Here is a 27,867-nt window from a genome sequence, read left to right as displayed (position 1 = left end):
TCTTGATGGTTTAGTGTCTCGGCACACTGTGGCTGAATCTGCACGGAGCTCTTATTCCAATCCCAGGTTGATTCAATCCCCGCCGTCTACACTGAATGCAATTTCCATTATGATTTTGGGCGATATGCGTTTTTCATCTGCAACAAGCATGATTGATCCGGAGTGACCCTACCTTTTCCCTGTGATATCCTGGAGTGAATATAACCCTCGATATTTGAAAAATCAACATGAGTAAGCATGCAGCTGTCTGCCTTCGCCGAAATAACTTGTTGCTGCCTCGTGGCTCCAAGCAGTAACAAGGCAGTCTGTTCCTGATTGGCTGGGCACCAGTACAAAGAATTCCTGGTTGCAAGATTTTTTTTTTTTTAAGTTTTAAGGTGACTGTGCTCCAGAATCCACACTTCTTGCAGGCTTTTTCGTAGGCCTTGTTCATATTGTAAACATTATACTTGCTTCCTTCCTCAGATTCTAACGGTGTCAGGTCCGCCGGAAGGAGGAACACGAGTCACAATTCGTGGTGTTAACCTGGGCTTGGATTTCTCTGAGATCACCCACAATGTGCATGTGGCTGGTGTGGAATGTACGCCGCTGGAAGAACAGTATATAATTGCTGAGCAGTGAGTTGATGTGGATGTGTTTCAGTGTTTATGTGAACTGAACATCAATTTTAACTTTTTTATAAATGCCAATGCATCTTGCAATGGGAAAACTAAGTATGCTTCCTTCTATTGTGGTTTTTAAACTACAGATCTTAATAGGTAATTTGAATAGGTTAATCATATAAGCCCTTATGAACCATTCATGCAATAAAACATATGAATGACTTACGTTGCCTTATTTATTATAATGATTTTTTTTCTGAGTTGCTCAGGACAGGTGACAACAGTAAAATCAATATATGAATTTAAAATTGTTTTAAAAGGCATTTACAATTTGTAAAAAGCAACTCCAACTAAATTTCCCAGACAGGGGAGTCCTTTATCAGGGAGATGATCTTCTGGTTCTCCTCCTCCACCCAGCAGTAAGGCCAGCTGCCTCAATGAGTGTTATGGGGGACTTGACCATAAACCTGGTGGAACAGGCCCTGCAGAACTGGTTAAAGCACATCATACCAGCATGACATAAACTCAGAATTTGGGAAACCAGTTTACTGATGTGGAAGCAGGCAATGGTAAACCACTTTTGAATGTCTCTTGCCTTGAAAACCCAAAGGAGTCACCATAATCTAGTTGTGACTTGATGGCAAAAAAGTTTCAGGTGACTTCAGGTTTAATTCCTTCCTAAGGGTCATAAGGAGTGTTCAAGTCCTGCTTCTTCCTTTGCATTGCTTCATTTTATGCCTTTTTGTGTGCAAGAAGAGTTTGATATGGCTCTCTTTCAAGAATCATTCCATCTAAGTTGTCATCCCACCAAGTTCTTTCTGCCAGTTTGAATATAGCTTCGTAGTCATTTTTATGCAAAGACATCATTCTTTTCTCAGGGTCAATATGATGTAAAAGGCATTTTGTTGGAAAACATCTGCTGTTAATATTTTATGCTTAATTAACCCTGCCTTAGTGCCAGGATGGCTTCTGGAATCACCTTCCAGCACAACAACTCCAATGGTTCTATATTCCTGTCATTTCTTACTGTGGCACTGCACAAACGAGACCCTGTACCTGTCAGGCCAGATTCTCAGCTAGTATAAATCAACAGTGCTCTAGTGATCTAGGCCGGCTTGCATCTGCTAAGAAACAAGAGCCTGGATTTTATCTCTTGGATTAAATGACCCTTTTAAACTTTTATTAAGCATTTTGTTTCCCTCTGAGTCAGGGCTCCTGCTTTGCTAAGCAACTTTCCTGATGAGCACCTTGCTGTTTATTCTCAGCCTCCTCTCCACTCCAATTGGAATGCATCCCGCCGTGCTGCCGGATGCAGGCAGCCATTTGTTAAACGTGTGAGGCAGTGACAGCAGTTTAATCCGAATAGGCCTCTGCTGGAGTCAATTCATTTATTTCACTAAGAAAAATGTCAGCTGAAAATTAGAAAATAGGCATGTAACAAAGGACGGGCAAACAACCCTTCCCCGGTGACACATGTCCCCGTGTTAGCTGCTTATTTGTTTGTTTTTGTGGAGTTTCGGGGGGGGGGGAGAATCATTGTACTAAAAGGAAGAGCATGCCAGTAAATGCTCATCTATACAGGACAAGGAAAATGCATTAAGTGTCTCTTTTTTCCCCATTTCTCTGAGCAACCACTTAAAAGAGTTGCAATGATAGGTCAACCCACTGATCATCCTAACCTTAACATTCCATCATTATAGGTATCCACATGGCTCAGGGAGGCTTGGAGGGAATAATCTATGACATGTAGAGGCACATACTTAGGGCTTTTCCACATGCCATAAATATAGTGAAATGCTTATCTGGTGAAGATGCTACATTTTTGGCATTATGCATGATGTCACCAACTTCCAGCAGCCAAGCAGCAAACCACTAGCTACATCCTCCATTTTAAAGTGCTAGCTGGGGAATCACATAAAGTGGATTCCCCAACCTAAAAAGTGCGAGCTAGAGGAGAGCCACCAGCAGGGCACATGCTAAAGAAATGTATGGAGGCGAAGAAGCACTATCTCCACCTCCCATGTCCTGCCCTCACACCCGCCTCCCTCTCCCTTCTCCCAGGGATGAGGCTTTTTTTAAAGCAAACTACCTGGAGCAGCGAATAGGCATTCAAGCATGCAGGCAAAGCAAAAAATTATTATTTCCCAAGTTGTCACACAAAGTATACCTCTTTAAAGATTTCTACCCCCCAGTCAGGAATTATTCTTACCCCTTCCCCCAGTCAAAGGACTTGAATCCAGCCGCCTGGGCTTCGGCCCCCATAAAAGTCTATGGCACCATAGACTATAATGGGAATTTTGGCATTCCTGCCTTTCCTGGGGCTTGGGAAGGTAGGGGTTTGAGGTAGAGCCTCCAGCTTTTCAGGGTAGCTCTGGGAGGCTCTTCTGGACTCCCCACCAAATTCCATAATGATTGGTCCATGGGGTCCACTTCTAGGGGCTCCAAAAGTGTTGGTCCTGTAGGTCCCCAAGCACCAGTCCGAGGACCAGTGCCAGTCCATGGATCAGTCAGTACCAGGCCGCAGCTCCTCCTTGTCCTCCTCCCTGGCTGATGCCTCAGGGGTTGCCCTGCCACTCTGCTGCTGGCTCACCTTTTGTGCTCTCCAGCGGCCACTATGACTGGGGCTCCCTCTCAGCAAGGCACTGCGTAGCTGCTGCTGGCAGTGCCCCACAGCAGGCAGCAGGAAGTCAGGGGCGCCGGCGGGAAAGCAAGTGAAGCAGGGGCTCAGGCGGCGGCAGCAACATCCCTTGGCAAAAGACTACCCCCCCTGGCCCTCAGTAAAATTGTCAAGTGTTGTCTGGTCCCCAGTGATAAAAAGGTTGGGGACCACTGCTGTAGGGTATAATGGAGGGATGGGGGAACCCTCTTCGGGAGCTCTTAGACGTGGACCCCTTGGACCAATCATTCTGAAATGTGGAGAGGAATAAGGGAAGCACCTCCCAGAGCTACCTTGAAAGTTAGGAGGTTCTGCCTCAAATCCCAACCCCCCCCCCCCAGGCTTTGGGAAATGCAGGAATGCCAAAATTCCCATTAAAGAATATGGAGGAAGGGGATTGGCTGCCTGGATTGATTGACAAGTAGAAGAGAATCACATATAAGGCGTGTTGCTTTCTCCCGTCATTTCCAGCAGCACATGTGGAGTGAAAGAAGCGTGATAACAGCGGCAGATAAGGTGAGACAGCAGAAAAGACGAGGAATGGCTGGGAAGCGAGATAACATTTAGCGTTTTGCCATTCAGCGGGCAAAATGCTATTTTTACTGATGTGCAGAAATGCCCTTAGGGTTATTGGGCTGCAACATAGTCTCTGAAAAGTTAGGGTGCATTTTTGATTGTCTGCATGACTATTTGTTGATATTAGAGCTATCTTCTGCACATTGATCATTCTTTAAGCGCCATTTGTGCTACTGACCATCATAGCATCCCAATGAATAATAGTGTGCTCTGTAGTAGCTTTCTGATTTAGCTTTCATGCTATGACAAAATCTTTGTCTTAAAAGTGTTCAAAATGGAAGTTATCGAGCCCTGTCCTCCCACGCACACACCCAATCTTAATGTCCTTTTTATGGCATAACATGAGGATTCAGGGGTGTTCTTCTTTCTGAGGAAGGAGCTGAAGATTTCTAAAACTGCCTCAGCAGTTGCCATGTCTTCCAAGGTTACATTTACTGTGATTTATTTTATTGCATGAAAAATAATTCCATATCATAATCAATGTAACATAAGAAGCTGGAAGAACGTAGCACCTAAATCATGTGATTTTGATGTGATGCCTTGAAAGCAAACTGGGAGATCTTCAGGGCTGAGAAAATCCTGATCACCATGGCCTCTGGAAATTTCAGTGTGGTGTGCCTGCCTAGTATATCTCCCTCCCCCTGGGGTGAAGGCTAGGAGCACTTCAGCTTGATGGGTATTAGTAGTTCTAAGAAGAAGCTGGGGTGTTGTTGTCATAGTAAACACAGCATCTCAAGCAGCTATAGTTGTGTAATGCTGCAAAAACTGTCCTCCCACAAAACATGCAGAGATGGTGAGGCTACTATGGTGACTACAGTGCTTCAGCCTTACCCGAACGCCAGTGATTTCTTCTCTGAATCTAGAGTTGCCAACTTTGGCTTGGGGAATTGGTGGAGATTGGCGGGATGGGGTGGGTGAGTAAGAGCCATTTCTTCTTTTTTTCATAGGGAGGTATCGGTTGTTGGAGATTACAATCTATACCGCCCAAGATTGGTGCCAAGTGCTTCTTGCTTCACTTGCAGTTAGGTGAAAACAGTTTTCAGTTTTGTTCATGCACAGAATGGAGCAGGGTCCTCTCTTGAGACAGGAAACACAGGAATGGAGTGTTTGTGGGGAGGTACGACAGCACAGGTATGGAGATACGACTGCACCAAGAGATTTAGTAATGCAGTTTGATCTCAATTGTGTCTGTCTTTAATACAACATGCAGGTTCCCTTCAAGGTCTTGTGGTTCATGGCCTGTTAACAAGAGGGGGGCAGTCTTGGCTGCCAAGCCATGCCCACATCTATCTTCAAAGCAAATTTAGGTATGACTCTGCCCCAGATAATGATGCTTATCATTTGGGAATGATAAAATGAGAAAACTAGGTAAGAATTGTCTATCCAGTTGTTTCTTGATACCTATCCAAACTGGATTGGCCAAGGTTTAGTTAATTCACCCTTCCAGAACATGTGGCCTGTTGCTGTGTTGGCCTTTCCAAGAGGCTTCTATGAAGCCTGACCTTCCTCATTAGGATGGTGTAGCTGAGCAACAATTTGCCTCGCCAGTGTTTAACAACAGATTGAGCCCTGATTTTGCCTTTTCTAGCGAAGTAAAAAAAAACAAAACTACAAAACCAGGTAAAACTCTTTCTGGGTTAAGGCACAAAGCCTTTGTGAACCATGAAGCTCATTGTAGTTTATACTCAGCTTGGCTTTCCATTTGGATAAACAGGTTCAGCAAGGATCAGATTCTGCAGAGAATCTGGTTTTCTAAAGGCAAAGGCTTTTTCAGCTGCTTACAACTCAGGTCAGCGATGCTCACATATTAGAAGTAACATCTGTAAAATTGGAAAGAGTGGAACAATCCTATTTTTTCAAAAAGATGTTGCATGTAAATGCTAATAATAGCAGAAAATTGCTTGTAGGAAAGGCATGCTATTTGGGACCAATTCCGCATGAGAAATTTTCCTCTGCTCAGCCTCTCGTTGCTTAAAGGTTTTAGTGCTGCTTCCTCAGTAGCAATCCGCGGCTGTGCAGGAGTTGGTGCGAGTTTTTGTTCAGTTTGCTCCATGATGAGAGAAATCGCAACATCCCAATTCCCCTTTCTTGTCTCCCTGCAAATTGGAACATAGGTTGGAGCAAGCCTGTCTGAAAGGAGAAATGTGTGACACTCTCAGTAGTTTTTTGCCCACCCCGATCTTTCCCTCTCCATTTCCAGATCGAATTTTTAAAAAGGGGGGACATGGTCCATGTCACTATGGGCCATAAAGCGACATGTCCTCAGTACAAGTAACATGTTCTCTTCAGTATGCACAGTAATATTGGGATCAGGCTGCAACCCAATCTAAAACATATTCCTGTTTGTGTTTTCTGATGGTGGGGCATGAATGGGGAAAGATGGGGGGAGGGGCATGTGATGAAGCAGCCCTGTCCCTATTAGCTTGATGTTCGTGCTCTGTGTTTTAAATATTGTGAACACACAATCATTGGGGTCCAGTTACCATGGCCAGCCTATCAGAGATTTACCCAATCATAAATAGAGACCATTATACAAAGAATCCTGAAAAGAGATCTAAGAAAATGTTTAATTGTTGTGGTGTGATTCCATAGTAATGCAGAAGTGTAACTTTAAAAAAATGTTTTTTACTGTTGTGGTGTGTCCACATGGTAACACAGAAGAGTATTTTTTTAAAATATATTATTTTGGGGACTCAGGAGGGACAGAAGTCTGAGTCCCCAAAACAACCATTGTGAAGGGACTGGTGGCTTGCATTGATTGACAACCTGATGAGCAGAGTGGGGGGAACCTATGGGTTGGCCACACTTGCAGCTTCTCTGCTACCTCATTAGGAAGGGAAAAGCTGTGACAAGGCAGCAGGATAACACATTCAGAGTCTCCCATCCGGAAGCATGCAAATATGTGGCTTAGGATCATGCATTTGCAAGCAGGAGGCAACGTGCATTTTACGTCTCTGTGTGGATATGGTCTGGCTTTTTACCTGGGAAGTGCTTTATGGAGGCAAAAGGGGAGTTGGTAGATCTGACAATGCTAGCAAATGGTGCATAGTGCAAGGCAACACTTTATGAGTGTTGGTTTGGAAAGAGCAGTATATTCAGACAATTGTAGCATGAGACAGCCAGGACTTTTATGCATAGGTATTATCCCACACTTTCACCTTGAATGTCCATTGGGCTTTATTTTTTCTTCTGTATTTTTTCTCACTTTCATCCTGTTCATCCTTTGGATTTTCTTTTTTATTCTGCCTTGATTTTACTCCCTTCAAAACTCAGTTCGCTTTCTAGTTGCTGTTTTCCCAGGTTTTCTGGGAGTGGTTTTCTACTGTTTTTCCCCTTGCTTTGTTCCCAAGGTAGTTCAAAAGCATGCAAATTCCCTTGGATTCCCCCCTCCACCACTCCATCATCCCCATTCAGTTTGTTCCTCCTGCTCTGTACCTTCTTTCTACTGCCCCCTTCATTATGGAATGACTAGTGAAGGTTGGTGATTGGCCAGAGAGCAGCTGGTTCTATCTCTCTGGTTTTGTTATTTCCCCCTCTTCTCCATGTTCTCTTCATTCTGTGTGGGAAAGAATTTTGGTTGATAGTTCGCAGAAAGAGTTCTGATATAGGGCTTTTGGAAATAAACTTGAAGTAGGGATTTCTGGAAAGGGAGTGATTCATAAAAGCTGAATGAGGGGAGAGAAAAAGACATCCTTGGTGTTCTGGGGACTGTCAATGAAAAGAGAGAAAGGAAAACATTAGTGCAGGTAGCTCACCAAGGGCTTGTGTTATGTGCACCTTGCTGAGGAGTTGCTACTGGTGCTAGGAGGGAGTTACTAGCACGAGCTGAGCTGCCACTTTCCTTTCTTGCCTCGAGCTGCTCTTGCATTTGTAAAGGGTACTTGGCTTGTTCCTCTCCATCAGTTTCACTGCCAAGGTGAAGGCAAGTATTTTGCCCTTTTCAACCTGCCCCCCTCTGGAGTCCTTTCCTTCCTAGTAACTCAGCTCCAACCAAGAATGAAACCTCCTTCTGGTTGGGATTGATTTCTGACTTGTTCCCTCTGTTCCTCTTAGCTTCTTCTCTTTTTCTTCCCCCTGTGAGGGTGGGAGGGAGCTGCCAGAGAATTTTACTTTTTTAAAAAACCTAAATTTTAAATAATGGAAAAAATAAGCTTCTCTGGCAGTTCTCTGACCGTTTATGCACTGGAGGTTTCATGCCAGGCTGCAGGATGCAGGCTAGAGTTTTAGTCATGGCAGGTTGCCCCACCTCTTCCCATTTTCCCCTGGGGGAGAATTTGGCCTGGTACACCTCATGTGCCTCCAATTTGTGCTCCTGCATGAGAGCTGAGACAGTGAAGTTCCCAGTGCATAAACGGTCTCTGAAAAGCCTCCTCAGATGGCGAGGCTGGTGACTGTTCTCCATTTTTACAGCGCTTGATAACATAACAAAGAAATCTCTAGAGCTTGGCAATAAGGAAAAGGGAACTTTGTCAGTGCTCCAGTCAGTTTCAAAAAGGTTTTGTTGATTGGAGTTCCTTTGTGTTTCCTGTCAACCACTTGACACTACTGTGCAGCTGTAATAGGGCAATTGCATCAATTAAAAACATGGGATGCCACGCCCCATATGTCACAAGTAATGCTCCTATCCAAATTGAGAAAGCTGTGGGGTTTTTTCTTGTCTATAAATGCAGGCACTGAATCTGCTTAGAAGGCTTGACTGCTTGGAAAATCTGCAATAAGCTGTCTGTGCAGAAAAGGTCTTGGATTCTTGTCCCAGCTATAAGCAGGGGTGCCAAATTTTTAACTGTTCCTACTAATTGTTCCTTTAATGTAATTTTTATTTGCAGCAAATCCTAGCTAATAGTTACCTCCTTGCTATGAAAAGTTTCAGCTGTCCATTTCCATACATTAATCCTTCATTAAATGAACAGGACATTTTCCTCCTGATCGGTTGGCAAACCTAGCTCTAACCCACTTCGGGCAAATCATTAAATTGCTAAGTGCCTTAGTTCTCTCATCTCAGGAATCAGCATCACTATATTTATTTTATTGTTCTTGCCTGGAGTGCTGTGGGTGTCTTAGCACTTGCAAAGTACCTGTACATCCCTGGGCAAAAGATTCCACAGAAGAGCAATGTAATATTATTATTACTGTAATGGCTTGAGGCCATGCACTAATGTCATTGCAAGCTATATGAGGCTATGGTTTGCACAGCCATTAGGCTTTATACACTGTAGTATTACACTTTCTTTTTAGACAAAGGAATGGGTGGTATTAAAATTATTCTCTTTTGACGATGGTATGAAACCCCGATTTTATAATCACAACTCTAATTAGAGCTCTTGAGCTTTCAAAGATTGTTAACATCATTAAAACATTTATCCTGGGCAGATAACAGCAAGGGTTAGCTGCTTTTTCTGGATGAATCCGGATAAAAAGTCTCTGTAAAGGGTTCTGTGGGTAGACTGGATTCTCTGATAGTAATGACTTGCCATGTTCTAGCCACGCTATCTGCCAGCCAGCAATTAGGTTAATATTGGTTAAAGGCCACTTAACCCAATAATCAACCTCCTATGGCACTTCCAAGAACTCCATTTTATAAGAGGGTACCTGTGGTTTCAGCCTGGATTAGCACTTCAGTTTCCTATCAGATAACCATAGTAATTAATATCCCCTTCTTTAATTTGCAATTTGCCTGTGGCTTCCATAACAGTGCATTATTATTAAAAGGTTGTAATTCTACCAATTGAAGAATTAAAAACCAGGTATACCTAAAGGTCACTCAAAGATCCTACATCTCACTCTGTGGAAAATATTTTTTAATGAACACTAAGTTGCTAAAGTTATATGATTTCTTATGGCAATACTTTCCCAGTAACTTTGTGAGTCATTCCCTGGGCATGATGTCACAATAACCTGCACATTTTTTAAAAGTGAAAATGCCAGCATCTTCTATTGAAACCAAATCAAGCATCCATTCAAAGGTAGTAGCTCATAAAAGGAATTTTTGAAAACCTCTCCCCCACCCATTTCTTTTTCAGTTAGTTTATACACCTGCAATATTTCTGTGGCTGAGATGAATGGTTGTTCCCATTGCATTTAGTGTGTGAGCTTGAAGAGAGCAACATCCCTATTTTGATCAGAGTGAGAAAGAGGCACACACATAATCCATGATTAATAGGATGCTGGAGAAGATCATACAAAGGATTTAAGTATCCAGAAGAGATGCTATGATTGTCCAAGGGCAGCATCTATATAGGGAGTTTGTGTTGATGTGCAGGGATAACAGATATCACATTTGCATTTACATATTTTGATGTTAAGATTCTTTCAAGGATTCAATCTACAAAGGGGTATTATAAATTCTTTGTGGAAGAGGATTGACTTAAGTTGCAGAGAACAATAGAAGAATGTGGGGATGTTGCTGACACTGTACTTTCTGAGAATGAACAGGCAACCATCAATATATCTGGCATTATGTTGGTGCAAGAAAATGCAAGCTTTTCAACTTAATGGAACTCTCTGTCCAAATGGGCAACTGAACTAAATATGCAGAATGATGCTTGTTAAGCTTTAAATATTAGGTCACACAGATGTAATCACAATGGTGAATTACTTATGACTAATAAACCTTAATTGGTTACATAAAATTGGAACTGACAAATTAAAGCAGTCTTCTTGTACAGGGGTCAAAATGTTGCTATATCCTAACGCAAATGGAAATTAATTTCTAGGTAAGGTTCTCAGGTAAGTACCTCAGGGGCCAATACTCTCCCCTATACTTTTTAACATCTATATGCGCACTCTGGCCCAGCTGGTTTGGGGTTTGGTGCTGGGTTGTCACCAATATGTGGATGGCACTCAGCTCTATCTCCTGATGGACAGCCGGCTGGATTCCCCACCCCTGGATACATTTGCCAGTTATTTGAAAGAAGTGTCTAGATAGTTCAGGCAGAGCTGTCTGAAACTCAGCCCCTGCAAGACGGAGGTCTTTTGGCTGGGTAGAACGGGGCGGGATCAGGAAGCATGTCTCCGATGCCTGGATGTGGTGCAATTGACAGCTGCACCAGTTGCCGCGAACTTGGGAGTGATCTCTGATGCTTCCCTTTCAGTGGAAGCTTGGATCATGAAAGTAGCCTAAACGGCGTTTTTCCATCTTTCCCAAACTGCTACTTACCATTGGTAAAGCGGGACACCGTTGACTGGGGAGGATTCTTGATTAAAAATTTGGTCTATATGGAGCAACAAAAAGTTTCATAGAACGCATAGAACACAAAGATAGTATTGTAATATATATATATATTAATTTCAACGTAAGTACAATTTGCCAGGTACCTCCAGATGTCCCTCCAAAAGTGGGACAATCTTGTCACATGCTACTAGCACCCTACCTGCCTCCAGGCTACTGTGATCCATGCAACGGTCACTTCCAGATTAGACTTCTGTAACTCGCTCTACACAGGCCTACTCTCATATTTGATCCGGAAATTGCAGCTGGTACAAAATGCAGCTGTGAGGGTCCCCACTAAGACACCTTGGAGGACCCATATCCAGTAGGTTCTGTGGCAGCTGCATTGGTTACCTGTCTGCTTCCAGATCAAGTGCAATGTTTTGGTTTTGACCTTCAAGGCTATACACGGCCTGGGTCCCACTTATCTAAGGGATTGCTTATCTGCTTATGCCCCCCTCAGAGCTCTTTCCTCTGCGGTTATGAATCTGCTGGTAGTCCTGCCCCCCCAGGGCATTTGCCTGGCCTCAACCAGGTCAGGGCTAGGGCCATCTCGGCCTTGGCCCCAACCTGGTGGAATGAACTCCCGGAAGAGCTAAGGGCCCTGATGGAGCTCACTGGGTTCCGCAGCGCCTGCAAGATGGAGCTCTTCCACCAGACATTGGGTTGAGGCCAGGGCGGTGAGCAGGAATGACATCTGTGGATTCCTCCCCATATGACCTGCCCCGGATGGACAGGATTGTAGGAACATCCACACTGATCTGACTGGAACAGTCACTAGGCTGAAGAAATTATGCCATCATCTTTCTCTTGGTGTTATTCTTAGTTTTGTATAATTAAGGGTTTTTATGGGATTTTATTCTGTATTTGTACTGGTTTTATGTGTAAACTGCCCCGAGATGACCTGCCTTGAGGGGCAGTATAGAAGTACAAATATAAATAACTAAATAAAAATAAATAAAATAAATAAAATAAATAAAAGTCACACAATATAGATTCTGACTGAACTGAACTCTGGCCAATATGATATGTATCGTACAGGATAGACAAAGCTGACTTACCAAAATGTGTAGATTATATCTATTATATCAATAGCCATTGTCAATAATAAACTTCGCATAATATGACGCAAATGATTTACACAGTGCATGGGGTGGTTTTGACTGAAACTTCCCCCTTTTGCATTTCCCATCCTCATTTCCCACAAAGGCTCAAGTGTACCTCTCTGTCTCAACTGCTTCTTCTTCATCTATTCAAGTGTCTTGTACATGAGGGCTAAACTAGACTGGGTCTGCCTCCAAAACTGGGAGATCTGTTAAATTTTCTATCCTCTTCCCACAATGTTGAGGTAGATATTGCTGTATTTCTCCTTATGAAAGACTGTGGAACAGGGGTAGAGAAACTTATAATGTAATACCATTGTATGAGTGAATGTACCTAACATTACAGGAAGAAGGAGGTGAACCTGAAATGGGCTTGCCAATATCGTCAATAGATCCATGGCAAACATCACATTCAAATTCATGCTGGTAATGCACAGCACAATATATGTTTAAGGAGAACTTGATATAGAGAAGAGAGATGTATGTGCAATAGGGTTGCCTGCCCTTGCAACTCCAGGAGCTTTGGAGCCAGAGCAAAGGGGGAAATTAAGTCATATGACATGTCAGGTGACTCAATGTCAGTGATGGAATTGATGGAAGTGATTTCAGTGCATCAGCTCTGGAATTCCTCCAGGACAGTCATGCAATATCATTTCTCCCCACCCCCTGCCCAAATGTTACCCCTGCTTGCTTGGACATAAGAATTGGGTGAGGTGCATCACTAAGACCCATTATGCCATGTTGGGCTGCTGCCAGGCATTGCGCCAGGGCAGCATGCCCCAGCGCTTCCCGTATACACATGGGGGAGGGAATCTCCTGGAGTATGGGCTGGCCCAGTATACTGCGGGCACGGACATGCAAAACGCCGGGGCTTGAAAGCCGGACATGCTTCCTGGAGTTAGCAGCAGTGGGCAGGGGAGCAGGGAGGAGTGGGGGGAATGAGGGCCCCACCATACAATGGTGGGGAGCGGCATGCCACTCTTCCATCAAGGTGGGGTGGGGGAACTCCCCGGTCAGCTCCGTGGCTCCGCAGAGCCGACAGGGGCATGCAGTGTCCCTCCAGGGACACCATAGGTTAAGGGAAGGGCTGGGATGAAAGCCCTGGCTTTTCTGCTTATGCATGGCCCGACCCAGCCCCCGCTGGCACCCACGGCATCCCAGGGAATGTGGAAGATTCTGTGTTCCCTTGTTGGGGGTCTTCCGGGGCGCTGAGCCACATCAGGGCTGGGATGGTGGCAGCAGGGTGCATAATTGGGGCTGCCCTTCTACCGCCATCCTGGATTTCCAGCCCCATGCATAATGGGTCCAAGAGAATGCATTCACATGCAATAGCTGGTTTGGGATCTGATGTATAAGACAGTTACTTCTCTATTCCATATTTTGACAGCATTAACCATTTTATCTGTGAATGTGCATATATTGTGCCAATGGTATTCTATTCCACTTGCTTTATGCTCTCAGATTTAACAGAGCATTCTCTTGTGGTCACTTTTGCCAAATCTATTTTCTCCACTTTGGAGATTAAACTGGAGAATGCAATGAGAGCTGCTTCCTTAACAAACTCATCCTTTATTTCAAGGACTTCACACTTTCTTTGCTATGGGCTAATATATTTGCCATTAGTGTTTTGCTTAGCACTCAAGTTTACAGCTTGCAATAATTATATCTAATTTTGACTTTCTTCCCCCTTAAATTGGTGCATGACACACACAAAAAGAAGACTCCATAATTAGGTAATTCAGAAGATGAGGGGGAAGGGCATGGAAATCAGGAATATAGAAACATAGTAACTTCTGCATTTCATGAAACTCACTGTGGGACTTTACATTTTCAGAATTGTGTGTGAGATGGGGCAAGCAGAGCCCGGAATCAGCTCTGGTCCTGCTCTTCTCTGTATTGGAGAATGCAAGGCAGAATTTGTGGCCAAGTCTGCGCAGCATTACACATTTGTGGTGAGTATTAATATAGCCCCTATGATGAGCTGATTTGGCAAAACCATACCAAAATACACAAACAGAATCTCTTCCTGCTCTGGCAAACTAATATTTTAAGGGTAACACAAGAATTCTCAAAGTGATAGAAATGGTTTATTATTTGTGCTTTAAGGATCCTAAAATATTTAGATAATGTATTCATGTTTAGCATACAAACTGTCAGGATTGGTTTTCATTCCACTTAACTTTATTTTTCATCTCTTTAATTTGGGTTTGTCATCTGTTCTTCTTCAGTCCCTTTGTAGTCTGCTCTATAACCTGATGGACTCATGGCTATAGAAAAATATGCCATAATAACTCATTGGTTCCACACCAAAGCCAGTAGATGCCCTGATAGTGTGGCTTCATATGATCAGCTACATCCACTTCATAAGTTGTTTTGAAATGCTAAGGCATCTCTCAGCAGAAGCATTTATTCTAGGCATGGGGCTGTTACATTCACGTTGGCCGTTAGTCCAACATTTATTTAATTTGCTTACTTCATGTATAGCCTGTTTTTCTCCCCAAAGAGGACCCAAAGTGTCTTATATTATTCTTCTCTCCTTCATTTTATCTTCACAACAACACTATGAAGTAGTTTAGGCAGAGAGTGTGTGATTGTCAAAGTGGAGATTCACACCTGGATCTCCCGTGTCCCAATTTTACATGTTAATATGGGAAATCTCCTGAAACATAAGATTTTGCCGATGTTCTCAGGAAAGTAGATGTGACTTTGGATGCGTCATAGATTAGAGTAACCCAGCATCCACATTACATTTGAAGGCTGCCATATCATGAAGGGCTGTCATTAGATATTGAATTTTAGGACCTTGTGGAGGATGACAGCACTCCTTCCCGCCCAAACAGCTTACATTCAAAGCTGCTAATGAATGTGATATAGTTACTCATTTTGTGGACAAAAATGAACCCAGCTGGCATTGTAAGATTATTATATATGACTGCCTTGCAGAGGGGCTGACATATAATGATTTCAGGTGTCTCTTCTCTGCCAAAGCATGGCTTTAACAGTGAATTTGCTGTAATGGTGAGGTCTCCCTGTGCGCTATACTGGCAAGGAGAAGTATCATGTTGTTCATAATTTCCCTCCTTTTTCACATTGGCAAGAATAATGAGATCCCTTGTTACTCTGGGACTCGATTAACTAGAATTAATCTGTAGAGCTGCCTCTCACCATTATGTTTTGTATATGCTCAGAACACTATGGAATAGTTTGGTCAGGATACAGTACTGAAGACTTTACAGGGTCGTTATTTTATCACTTACTTCCTGATAGTAAGTATATCTGCTTTATTAGCTCTCTCTTATACACAACACATATGCACATCATAAATTCTTGGATTTTCTCCTGTAGCTTGCCTTGATGTACAAGAGTTACTCTATATTTAGGAAGCAAATGGATGCTAATTCAATAGGGGTTCCATCCATCTGTTTCACCCACAGTTCCTCTTTGCAGTTTTCCATTCTCAGACTAATCATTGTTCCCTTCAGTTATTTAACTATGAATCACATTATTCCTATACTTGTAAGTCACACCTGGGGGTTTCCACTGTCTATTTTTTTTTTGCCTAAACAAGGCACTTTATCCTACCTTGTTGATTTTGTTCTGACTATATGCTAATGCTTTCCAATGATACACAATTTGTGAAATAACTGATAAATTATCTCCTGCTTTTTCATCACTGCTTTAAGCAGTGCAGTATAATGGAAATGGGCTTTTGTTTTAGAGGTGGATTTATTGCAAAAACATTAACTCTATCAAAAGTCCAAAATCCAGATTTCAAGTTTCCAGATACTCTTACATTTAGGATTGGGTGTTAATATCTTTGAACACCAGTTGCTTCTTAATATCAGGGCTGCTTCTATAGCCATTTATGGGGGGACATTAGTCACACACACAAAAACTCAAATGCCAGTGACCCTATTGCTGTATTAATAATGTGTTCTCTTTGCTCCTGCCACAACAAATTAATAATAAATTTAATAGCTGTCTCAAATCCTAGTGGCCATATTTTTAAGGGGTCAGGCCTCACTTTGGGGGCACATTCAAATACATTTTGACCCCCTGAAGTCCTTTTGACATAATCTGTAAACTGTGTTCTACAGTATAAATAAAAGGCTAAGGGGTGTGGGGGTGGGCTCAGTCCATGATGGGAGGGCAACAATTGGCCCCTTGGCCCCAGACTGACAAGCGAAGGGGCCAATCGGAACGCGTGAAGGGGCCAATCCGATTGGGCCCTCACCAGGACAGACCAGAGTTCCATCCAGTCAGGAGGTGCAAACACCTCCCGCCCACCCAGCCCAGCCAGGAGCTATCTGGAGACATTGCTGCCAGTCTGCTCCTGACCATCGCAGGGAGAGGAGGTCAGTAGGGCTGCCGAGGGGGATGAGAACAGAGGCTTGGACAGGCTGCACCAGCCCTTTTCGCCCCAAGGCTGTCATAAGTGTCAAGTCTAACTGCAAATTGCCTCAGAACACTGACAAAGCTGGCAGGAGGCTGGTGAGTGCCCACCATCCCTCTCCCTTCAGGCCTGCTGCAAAGGAGCCTCTGCAGGCCCTGACTGAGGGGAGGAAGGTGTTTCCAAGAGCAATGCAGGGGAGTCTGAGGGCATGGGGTGGGCATTCCTCTTGAGGGGGGGAGCTTTCCCCTTCTGCCAAATGGTTGGCTGACAGGGAGGCCACAGAACAGCCCCTTCTCACTTAAAATACTGCTGTGGCTGGCCATGCTGCTGGAGGGAAGAAACAGCCAATCAACTCTCTGCAGATTTGAGACCTTCCATACAGGGTCATTGTGCAGGTGAAACTGGAAGCTGTGTAGAGGTTCTTTTACCTCCTGTTTCATCTGCACAACAACCCTGTACAGTAGACCTCAAGTGATTCAGCTCCACAACAACCTGCGTGGGAAACCTTAAATGTTTCTTCTCCTCAACCGTGTCCAAATTCCATAGGAGCCCTTTCTATCTGGGCAACTGATCTTTATAGATGAACTGTAATTCCAGGAGCTCTCCAGGCCCCACCTGGAAGTTGGCTACACCTGGGTTGGAGATATTCCTGGAGGTTTGGAGGAGGGCCTTAAATTGGAAAATGCCTCAGAGTCCGACCTCCAAAGTAGCCATTTTTGCCTGCAGAGCTGATCCTTATAATCTAGAGATGAGCAGGGATCTAGAGAGGATGGTAGAAGCTCATAGACTGTGGTTGGGGTGGAGTGGTTGTTGGTGAGTCCCTCCTGGGCTACGGGCTTTGGCCAGCCCTTACCAGCAACTGTTTGTATTTTGGGGTGCAGAGAGACAGACAGACAGATAGACCAATATCAATCCTGCAAGTCTGGAAAGTTCAGGAAGATCTAAATAAAGAATATTTACAGCCTGAAACTGTAAATAGTGAACAAGTAAATGTTGGAGAGACACGGGAACTAGAGTGACTTTTTTCAAGCTTGGCCAGGTAAATAAAAACTCCTATTTACTCAAAGACATAAGTGGCACAGAATTTCAAGTGTATTTAGCTTTACAGGAAAGTAGACAGTGAGACTTTGGGGAAAACTAGGTGATCCACCTTTATTAGGCAATGACTTGGCCTTGCAGACAACAACAGGGACTGCAGTTGCCAGCAGTAGGTCTCAGGCTTCAGAAGGGCAGACATCACCAGCCAAGCAACCAAGTGGATTCTGGGGCCATGTGCATTCCTTTTGAAGGGGTGAATTTGTCACCACACTACCACAACCTCCCACACAACACACATTCAACCAGATGTCCTTATAGACTGGACAACTCCTCCCCTTCCACTTCCCACTGGCAAGCTCTAGCACCCGTTGTATTCCTGGATGCAACGGGCTGTGCCTCTAGTATTTAATAGTTCTGTTTACTCCATGGTGACTGTGTAAAGCAAAGAACACCCACCAGACGTTTTGAACCTGTGGGTACATTTTGGAAGTTTGAGAGGGGATGATGAATGCCACTCCAAAATGGCTACCACAGGAGGCAAAGTCATACTTCAAAATGCTGCTGTAGAAGGCACAGCCACTCACAATACCTCCCTTCTGACTTTACAAAAGGATCACAGGAAGGGAATTCAAGGAAATGAATGAAAGCACCCGAGTGGACAGAGAAAAGGACCAAGGAGTAAAAATAAGTGAAAGAAATCATAAGAGGGGAAGATGGGAGAAAAATAAGAGGGAATAAAGAGAAGAAAGGCTTGAAGGAACGCTATAACCTAAATCTTCAGTAGTTGCAACTCGTTTTAGGCAGCTGTGGAAAACCATTTATTTTGGACAAGGGCAGCCAGTAACAAAGTTCAGTATGCACCAGGAAAGTGCCAGTGAAAGTACCATTCATAAACAAGGCATTGGGAATAAGATATGAAAAGTTACACCTGACAGAGGAAGGTGTACAGAAACCTCCAAAATGGAAGCTCCATTCCGTGCGTTTGCTTTCTCAGTGGCAATGAATGCAAGATGGAGATTCCTTGCTGTGTGAATGCAGCCTTAATCTGACATTGTGATATAGATAGCTTTATAATAGGGATAGTTTTCCATGTTGCTAAAATCAATGGCTGAACTTTGGGGTTACATGCTAAAAGTTGAACGTAAGAAGACAATGCATGGGTGGGGGGAATAAGCGTAGGTAAGTTGAGTCTGAGGTGATTCAGTAAAGGGCTTGCTAAAGAAAGCATAAAAAGGGAAATCAAATAGTGTCTGCAACAAATATAAAACTTGCCTTTGTTCACTCACTGGAAGAGAAGCTAAGACTATAACACAGTCTCTGAGGTAAGGTCGCTTATGATGAGTAATGTTCTGCAAAAAGGACTGCGCTGAGTTGTATTCAGTCTCTTCAGAATCACAAAAAGCCATGTTGCTAGTGCCACAAGCAATGAGCATCTTATTGGTCTCTGCAAAGCTGCTAGTTGTTAAAAACAATTCTTTAACTGTACAGAAGGCAACTGTGTTGGGCTATGTTAAGTAATAACCAGTGCCTGGGTGACAGCAGTTGTGAAGATGAATCTCAGAGTAACACCTTGCAGCAACTCATTAAACATATGTTGAACATTATCATGCTTTGCAGTGTTGTGCCATGTTTATTAATGGAAAAAGCTACTAGTACATAATTCCATCCTGTTGCTTCGACGTGTTTTGCTTTATGTTTTGGTTCTGTCTGATACCGACTTCATAAAGGGATAAAATAGGAAGGAAAGTATTCTGTGGGGTTTCTGAGGGACAGCCTCAGTGGCCTTTTCCATTTCCTCAAACTATCCAATAGTGAGCTCTTTGCAAAAACTAGATATGATAACATCAAACATATTTCTTTGCTCACTTTCAGGATATAAGTTGATAAACCCCGGTAGCATAAAGTGTAGCCAAGGAGATTTTCTCCAAGCCCAGCTGAGCTTTGGAATCAGAACCAGACTGGAGAAAGTGTTTAGACGAGGGTCAATAGAAAGGTGAGGAATAGTTTATCTGCCTTCACCTGTAGACACCTTAAAATAAGAGCAACCCCAATGCCCAAATAATGGGTTTAAAAGAAAAAATGGCCCCTATATAATCAGTTGTCCTAGAATGATTTTAGCCATCTAATTTGTTTACACATTTTGGTTTTTAAATTATTTTTATGAAAGTTTTTTCATTAATAAAATAATTTGCTTACACATTTTAGTGGTAATTCACAGGTGAAGTGAAAGAGTGAATAATTCAAACAAAATAAATTATGCAGCCCGCTCCTTTTTATTCTTGTATATCCATGTAAAGAGCAGAAGTGGGTTTGTTTAGCGGATGCTATGTCATAAATAAAAACAGTGACTTATGAATGACCTATCAGAGAGTTGCTGAAATGCCTTGGGATTACTTTTTGGTGTGTTTGCAGATTCTTATCTCTGAACAGAAATCAGTAAACATCTCAGAAATACTAGAAAATCAGACGAGACAAGAAAAATACTGGCTGTCTGCCAAAGCACAGGTACTGTTGGCTAAGGAAAGGCAACTTGTTTAGCAGCAGGAGACAGCAAGAGAACCACAGCTAATTTGATTTTTTTTCATGGAATTAATCCAATTTGCACATTACATTCAAGAATGAAGAGCTGCAACTTGCTAGGTCTCCTGTATTTAGTCTACAATATTTATATTCTGGAATCAAGAAATTTTGACCTGTCCTTGAAACCATGATGTACAAAAAAAAAAAAAAAGCCTACATTTGAGCTTATTATTATTCACCTTTTTAAAGCTGACCATTTTGCATATATCAATATCTTCTAAGTATATCTACAGCCACAAGGGCTGGAATCTTGAAAAACAAATTGAAATACTCTTAACACTCAAGCTCCTGTAGAACAAAAGAATACATTGGACCAAAGTACTTTGTAGTCTTATGCTGCTTGTTTCTGCAGCGGACATCTTGTCCATTGTAACATAAAATTGCCTAAAAATATGGCTTCTAAATTTCTCAGCTGTAACAATCCTGAATTAAGTGCTATTTAACATTAAAAATCTCTGTGTTTTCATTCACAAACCTCAGAGGATTTTGCACTAGAAGTCAGTATCATTACGCCCATGTTATAGATGAGAGAAATCATGGGCACAGAAAAGTCATTCAGCAGACCAGGCAGGAACTAGAACAAGCACCTATTTATGCTGACTTTTATTACCTCCTTTGGTTATGTTGTTGCCATTAGAGGATCATTACCTAGCATTAAAAATTCAGCTACAGATTTAAAGACTTTTGGCTTAAGGGGTAAAAAACCTATTCCTCTTATTGTTCCATATACAGCCTCTTTGGGAGCCTTTCAGGCCTCTTGAGCTAAGAGAAGCATTTCATGAACAGACGGCATAGGTTACTTTTCAGAGCCAGGGCCCTGGATTAGTTTGACCACTGAACTGATTTTATATAAAAGTTGTTATGATGTCTGCTGAGAAATGTCATGATTGGAGAGCAGAGGATGAGAGTGCTCTGGACCACTGGACTATTCCATGGACAGAAAAACTACCTGCCTTCTTCATCTGCTTTCTTCATCTGTCTATCACTAAAGTGTGAACATAGTGTTTGACCTTAATTCTTCAGATGGTATATAAGGAGAGACAACATCTCTAAAAGACATTCAAGTGGTCTGAAGCAGCATGACAAAATTTGAGTCCAATAGCACCTTTAAGACCAACAACGATTTATTCAAGGCGTGAGCTTTTGAGTGCATGTACCCTTCCACAGTTCCTACAGAATCTGTTGGATATCTTGGTTTCTTTATTTCTGCACACGCGTGTACACAGTTGTCATGAAGGCAATATATCCCGGTGAGACATGATCCAATAATAAATGTTTTCCTGTTAAATATCACAGTTCTGTCCTTTCATTCATCTTGCAGGTGATGGCAGAATGATTTAAACAGCCATAAGAGGGGGGGAAGGTTATTATATAGAAAGTGCTCAGATTAGGATTATATTACGAGAAACACTGATGGTGACTTTTTGTGGGTGGTGGTTGTTATTTTTCATGAGTGGCTTCATATGTCTGACACTGCGGGTGCTGGTTTATCAAGTTTATGCCACTATACATTCATCAGTCTTTAAGATGTCAGAAGACTTTGTGTTAGTTTGGTTGCAGTAGATTACCATGGCTATATTTTGGGATCTTGTTATTATTTACTCTACATGTGAAGACTAGCCTTCTTCTGAGGACTTCAGAGCAGCGTGTTTAGACTCCCATGTGTTTAGTAAATCTATGAGATGAGTTTGTTGAGTCTATCTAGTGTGCTCCATAGCAGAGTGTGGATTGGATCATCGTCCTAGATAGTTATACCCTTCTTAAATCCATGGATTTGGAAATATTTGACTCCATTTGGGATGGTTCTGTCAGTTTCCAGTATCTAGGCACAGAACTGGTTACCAGCAGTGCAGTTGTTTATACAAAATAAAATGAAAATATGTTACATGCTGGCAAGTCTTATCTAATTGTGTGTTTTTGGCCTTCAGCTCAAGTTCTTTTACAGCCTTCCCCCTTTTATAGCAATGTATCTCAGTGCTGTATGTTCACATGAAACAGCATCAGACCAAAGCAGATGATCTTTGTCTTTTTTTTTGCTTTTTCTTCTTAAGAATCCTACAGTGAGCTCCCTGAGTCCCAGCCGTGGGCCAGAGTCAGGAGGGACCATGGTGACCATCGCTGGCCATTTTCTTGGGGCTGGTAGCAGTGTATCGGTGTTGCTTGGTAACCAGACCTGCGAGTTTTATGGGTAAGGGGGCTGATGTATGCATATGAGCATACATTGTAATCTCTACTTCATGGGCAACATTTCAGCTGTTTCAGCTGTAAACGCCCATCCTCTCATTAATCTCAAGTCATCATGCATTTGACAGTGATGAGAGCTGCATAGTAATGACCAATTTAATGTTTATTAATTTTATGTAATGCTTCATCTAGGTATATTTAAATCCTGCCTCCTAACCAAATCCCAAGCACATGCCTTTTTGTGTGTTTATGTGTTTTTCCATCCCCTTGTTTTTGAGAGATGATATAATCCTGAAAGAACAACAGACAGCTTCTTCCATTCTGTTATCTGTACTGTAGTGCTGGGTGCAGGTGTGTCTGCCTTTTGATAGTACTCAGAACAGTGTTAGGAGCACAGATACGAAGGAGTGACAGATACGAAGGATGAAAATGTTCTCTTGTTCTGTCTTGGGGCCTGGGCATCATAAAAAAACTGTTTAAGTGTTTACAATTATTTTTTTCTTTCAAAATCCAGCCTCTGGAATGAAAACAAAATCAGTTAACACTACTTGTCATTTCTAAACATACAGGAGTCTGATTTATGTTCCATGGTTTTATGAATTTATGTAAGCTATATGATGATGATCAATCAATAACTATAGACACATGACATAAAATAATATGATCAGAAACCAGCAAGAAAAACAGGGCTTTCCTGCCTCTAGTCTCCAGACTACAGTAATCCCTTAATGATACTCCAAGGACTCAGGGAAACTCTGGGAACAATGCTAGTTGTGATATGGGGGAATGCAGTGAAATGAGTGAATCAAACTATCCTTCTGTCAAGGGAAATTTAGGTTTAAATCTATTATATGAGTGTGTGCTTTACTTAGGCAGTAAAGTAAGAAGTACTGAATCTATATAAGAAGAGTAGGTTTTTATGCACTACTTTTCACTACCCAAAGGAGTCTTAAAGCACCTAACAATCACCTTCTTTTCTCAATAGACACCCCATGAGGTAGGTGGGGCTGAGAGAACTCTGAGAACTGTGACTGGTCCAAGGACACCCAGCTGGCTGCATGTGGAGGAGTGAGGAAGCAAATTTGGTTCTCCAGATGAAAGGCTGTCTCTCTTAGCCACTACAGAGCCAGCTTGGTTAAGTGTGGTGGCTTCTAGTCTAGCAAGCCAGGTGTGATTCCCTGCCCCCTCACATGCAGCCAGCTGGGTGACCTTGGGCTCACCATAGCACTGATAAAATTGTTCTGATCAATCAGTAATATCAGGGCTCTCTCAACCTCACCTACCTCTCAGGGGGTCTGTTGTAGAGAGAGGAAAGGGAAGGTGACTGTAAACTCCTATGAGACTCCTGATAAGAGAAAAGTGGCATGTAAAAACCAACTCTTCTTCTTCTACACCGTGCTGGCGTGTCATGCACGAAGATATAGTTGTGCTCAGTTCTGTATATTTTAGGATTTTTCACAAAAGTAAATTAACCTTCCCTGTTTAACAAACTGCTGTGTGAGTTAGGCAAATCACACAATCCCATAGTTCAACATAAAGGCCCTGAAAGGAAGATAGTCTTACCACTTTACCTCCTAACTCTAAGTCCTAGTATGGAAATATGGTCATTTGATCACAAGGTGGTTGTTCACATGCTATAGTCTATAAACCTAATTAAAGAGGAATTGGAAATTGAAGCAATTTTTTTTATGTTCAAGAAGGGGAGTTGAAAGGTAGGAATACATTTTATGGTAAGGCCTTCCCACCTGAATATGCTGTTAGCTATTCCTTCTGGAGCCCACCATTTGAAGAACCTAATATACTTCTTGCCTTTTCATCTTTCTCCTTTTACTTACTATAAAACCTGTTTTTTCCCTTGCTGCATTATGGAGTCTAATGAGAATGTTATATATCAGAATTGCTGCCTTCTGCAGCCTCTGAAAAGATAAAATAACCCAACACACCCACTTTATGCCTGGACTGGGAAACTGTAGATTAGGGGCAGCATATTAATAAATGGGTAGGATTTAATGGATTTACTACTTCCTCATCTCGCTCAATAATGAGTTCATTTATACCTTTGGAATGAATAAAAGGGAAAACAGAATATGCCTAGTTAAATTTTACCACCTATTTCATTTCTTATCTGCAGATGAGGTGCCTTCTTCATAGCCTTTGCTTTTCAGATGTCCTTTTTAAGCCTGGAGTTGCATAAGAACTCTCAGAAACTGGTGCTGGAAGGCAACACTGATGTTTACAGAGCTCTGCCTTTTGCTAGTTTACATGACTACGCTCAGCTCTGTTGGACTCATATATTTGACAGAAAAAATTGTCAACTGTACCTCATTATTTGGTTCCACAGAAAGCATAATATATCTTAGAGTAACCTTGGGCCATCTTTGCACTCTTTCCAGTAGAAAGAGTTTCTACTGCTCTTCTGGAAGTACAGAACGGACAGTATACTGTGAGAAGGTGACTGTACAGGTTTAAAGAATTACTGGTTTGTGCTGGTTCTTCTGATTAGTCGCTTTGGTTTCTAACTGGGAGTCCCATTGCAGACATTTGAGATATTTATTTACTATTATGCCTTCCAGCTTGTAAAAATTACCTTCACAAGGTGGCTAAGAAACTATAATGCATATAGCAATTTTAAACAGAACAATTGTAAAGTAATAGTGACTCTGTTTAGTAACCTGTGAAATAGCTGGAATATCCTTTTTTATTCTCTTGCACAATATTTGATATTTTTTAAATAGGAAGTTGGATGTTTTATTCCTCTTCTGGTTTGTCAATGTTCTGGAACATTAAGGAGTCCCACTGCCCTGCTCATCTATTATTATTATTTATTAATTAATTAGTTTAATTAATATACTGCCCTTCTAGCAAGCTGGCTTAAGACAGTGTACATCATTTTAAAACATATAAATACAATTAAATTAAATTAAAAAATCAATCCACATATTAAAAAATCATATCTCAGCAACCTCAGTAATGGATCACCTTTATCCCAGAACTAGTCTTTAGTCAAGAGCATCTTCGATGGGGGAAGCCCAGTAGGTATTGTTATTTCACTGGCCCCAACCAGAAGCCTGGCTGAAGAGACCTGTGGAACTGTGCCAGCTCTGTCAGGGCTCGGATCTGCTCTGAGAGCTCATTCCACCAGGTGGAGCCAAGACAGAAAACATTCTGTTCCTAGTTGAGGCCAAGTATAGTTCTTTTTACACTTTTACACAAGGTCTGAAGGTTATGACTGAGTTTCTTTAGAATCATAGTGATGGGATCCTAGAGTTGGAAGGGCTTTATAAACTTAGTCTAGTCCAACAATCAAAACTGGAGCTCTCCCCATAGACAGCTGTCCAGCCTCAGCATGGAGCCCTCCAATAAGGAAGAAGCCCCTACTATTGAGTTAACTGTTCCATTGGTGATCTATTCTCACTCTTAAGACTAAGGTTTTCTCTTAATGTTCATTTGAAATCTAGCCTACTGTAATTTAAGTTCATTCATCCTCCTGTCTGAAGTAGAAGAAAAGAAGTCCATTCTCTCTTTATTGTGAAATCCTTTCAGATATTTGAAGAGTGAGATCATGTTTCCCTGAATCTTCTCTTCTCCAGGTTAAAGGCACCCATTCCTTTAACCTTTCCTCACGTTACTTCTTTTTCCAGATCTCAGACAGGTAGCTTTCTCAGTTAATCTTTTGCACTAGTGTGGTTTTTTTAAATAACATTTTCTTAATGAGCAGATTAAGGAAATATTTAAAAATGGTTACCTTTATGGCCAGAATTATTCCACCACAATCATCCATGTATATATGTATTTTGGCACTGTTCCTAATTTAAGCACTGCTCCTAATTCACCATATGATCCAATTACCCCCCCCCCCCACACACACACACACACAAACCAGTAAATCTATTAGACTGCTGTTTTACCCCTGCCTTTCTATGCAAGGTCATAACATGGTCCATTTCTTTTCTTCTTTTTTAACTTCATGGTTTATAGGTGATGAACTTGGCATGTACTTATGATGTGCAAGGAGACTGATTAGATGAAGCAGTTTCTAATGAGATTCACTATAATTACAGCTTCTCTGTATTCTCCTGCCTCTGATCACGGGAGTTGGGATATTCACCATGACGACATGGTAATAGCGCAGAAAGCTAATTAACTGATCACAGGGAGCTTGCAGTAACTCTTTGCCGGCAGTGATATGTCGCTTTGGATCTCACACAAGGGCTAAGCAGGCTTCTCTGAAGTCTGGTCTCTGGCATGGTAAAATGTCTGTACTTGTTTGAGGCTACTGGCAGGTAGAAGGGCAAGGCAGGGAAAGGCTGTTAGAACCATTCCATTCATAGGGAAACTGGCTCTTTCAAAGGCCCATGATGTACTGAAGTATTGCAGGCTCTCATCACATTTTAACTTCATTACCTCTGCCTTTTCTGTTCATCTTTACTATCTCTGGTTTCTTATTTTGTCCTGTATCCCTTCCAACAAAATTTAGATTGTAAGTTCCTCAGGGTAAAGCATCAATGGCAGGGAGCCAGCTTCTACCAGTGGTGGCAGCCAAGGGCTGCCAAAACCCCTAGGGACCTCAGTGGCTTTTGGGGGAGCAGGGGGGTGGGAAGTGGCAGTGGGCAGCCGGGTCCTGCCGCCACCACCAGAAAAGGCCTGGCAAAGGCTACAGAGCATGGCGAGAGATGTGCAGGCTGCCACCACTGCCAAAGGGCCACTGAAGCCCCAGTGGGCTCGTCGGCCTCCTCTCAGGATGTGGGAATCAGCAGTATGTGGGAATCAGCAGTGGGGAGGCGGCTACTGCCGCCTCCACCATTGCAAAAGGGCCAGTGAAGGGCCCAGAGATCTCAGCAGGGTTCTTGTGGGGCAGGGGGTGGGAAGTGGCAGTGGGGAACTGGCTCCTCACAACGCCAGCTGCAAAAGGTCCAGCGAGCCCTCTGGAGTCTTGGGGTCCTTTTTTGGGGGGGGTGCGAAGCACAGGGGGCCAGACTGGTCCTCCTCCTATCATGGCCCTGAGCAGCTCTGGTCCCCTAGACCAGGGGTCCCCAAGCCCCGGTCTGCGGACCGGCACCGGGCCGCAAAGGCCATCGTACCGGGCCGCCAGCGGCCGCGTCTGCCTCCCCCCTGCAGCGAGAGGGGGGAAAGAGGCCGGCACGGCAGCCGGTGCGCCAGTCGGCCAAAACCACCTGGTGGCCAAAACGCGCATGCGCGGCAGTTCCGCACGTGCGCGTTTTTGAGCAACTGCGGCAGCCGGGCTGCTGGCTCTCCCCCACCCCCGGAGGCGGTCCCCGACCAGATGAAGGTTGGGGACCACTGCCCTAGACCCCCACAGGCAGCAACCAGTGGCACAGGAACCTACAGCCCATAGGACCTACAGCCAGCCCTGCCAGCTCACTAACCTGGCAATGGACTTCTGAGTGGCCAGGAACTCTGACCTGACAGTGAGAGGAGACAGCCAGAGTTGGAAACAGTGAAAGGAGATGGCCAGAGGTGGGATACATTAGCTGATTGAGTGGCCACTGGGTGGATGGCCAATCAGG

The 27,867-nt window shown here is 43.0% G+C and overlaps 1 protein-coding gene across 4 annotated transcripts in view; it reads left to right on the top strand.

The window, feature by feature from the left end:
• PLXNA2 (plexin A2) overlaps nucleotides 1-27,867 on the top strand; it is a 479,995-nt gene that overhangs the window by 346,997 nt on the left and 105,131 nt on the right. For all 4 annotated transcript variants that reach the window (XM_077334859.1, XM_077334857.1, XM_077334858.1 and 1 more), the window contains 3 exons: nucleotides 466-617; nucleotides 13,979-14,096; nucleotides 22,207-22,343. In XM_077334859.1, coding sequence (XP_077190974.1) covers nucleotides 466-617; nucleotides 13,979-14,096; nucleotides 22,207-22,343 — 407 coding nt within the window. The remainder of the gene's footprint in view (nucleotides 1-465; nucleotides 618-13,978; nucleotides 14,097-22,206; nucleotides 22,344-27,867) is intronic.

This window comes from Paroedura picta, chromosome 4 (genome assembly GCF_049243985.1).
Source record: "Paroedura picta isolate Pp20150507F chromosome 4, Ppicta_v3.0, whole genome shotgun sequence".
In the NCBI taxonomy this organism is placed as follows: domain Eukaryota; kingdom Metazoa; phylum Chordata; class Lepidosauria; order Squamata; family Gekkonidae; genus Paroedura; species Paroedura picta.
The sequence above is the reverse complement of the archived record's forward strand: the minus strand, read 5'-3'. Positions and strand labels throughout refer to the sequence as shown.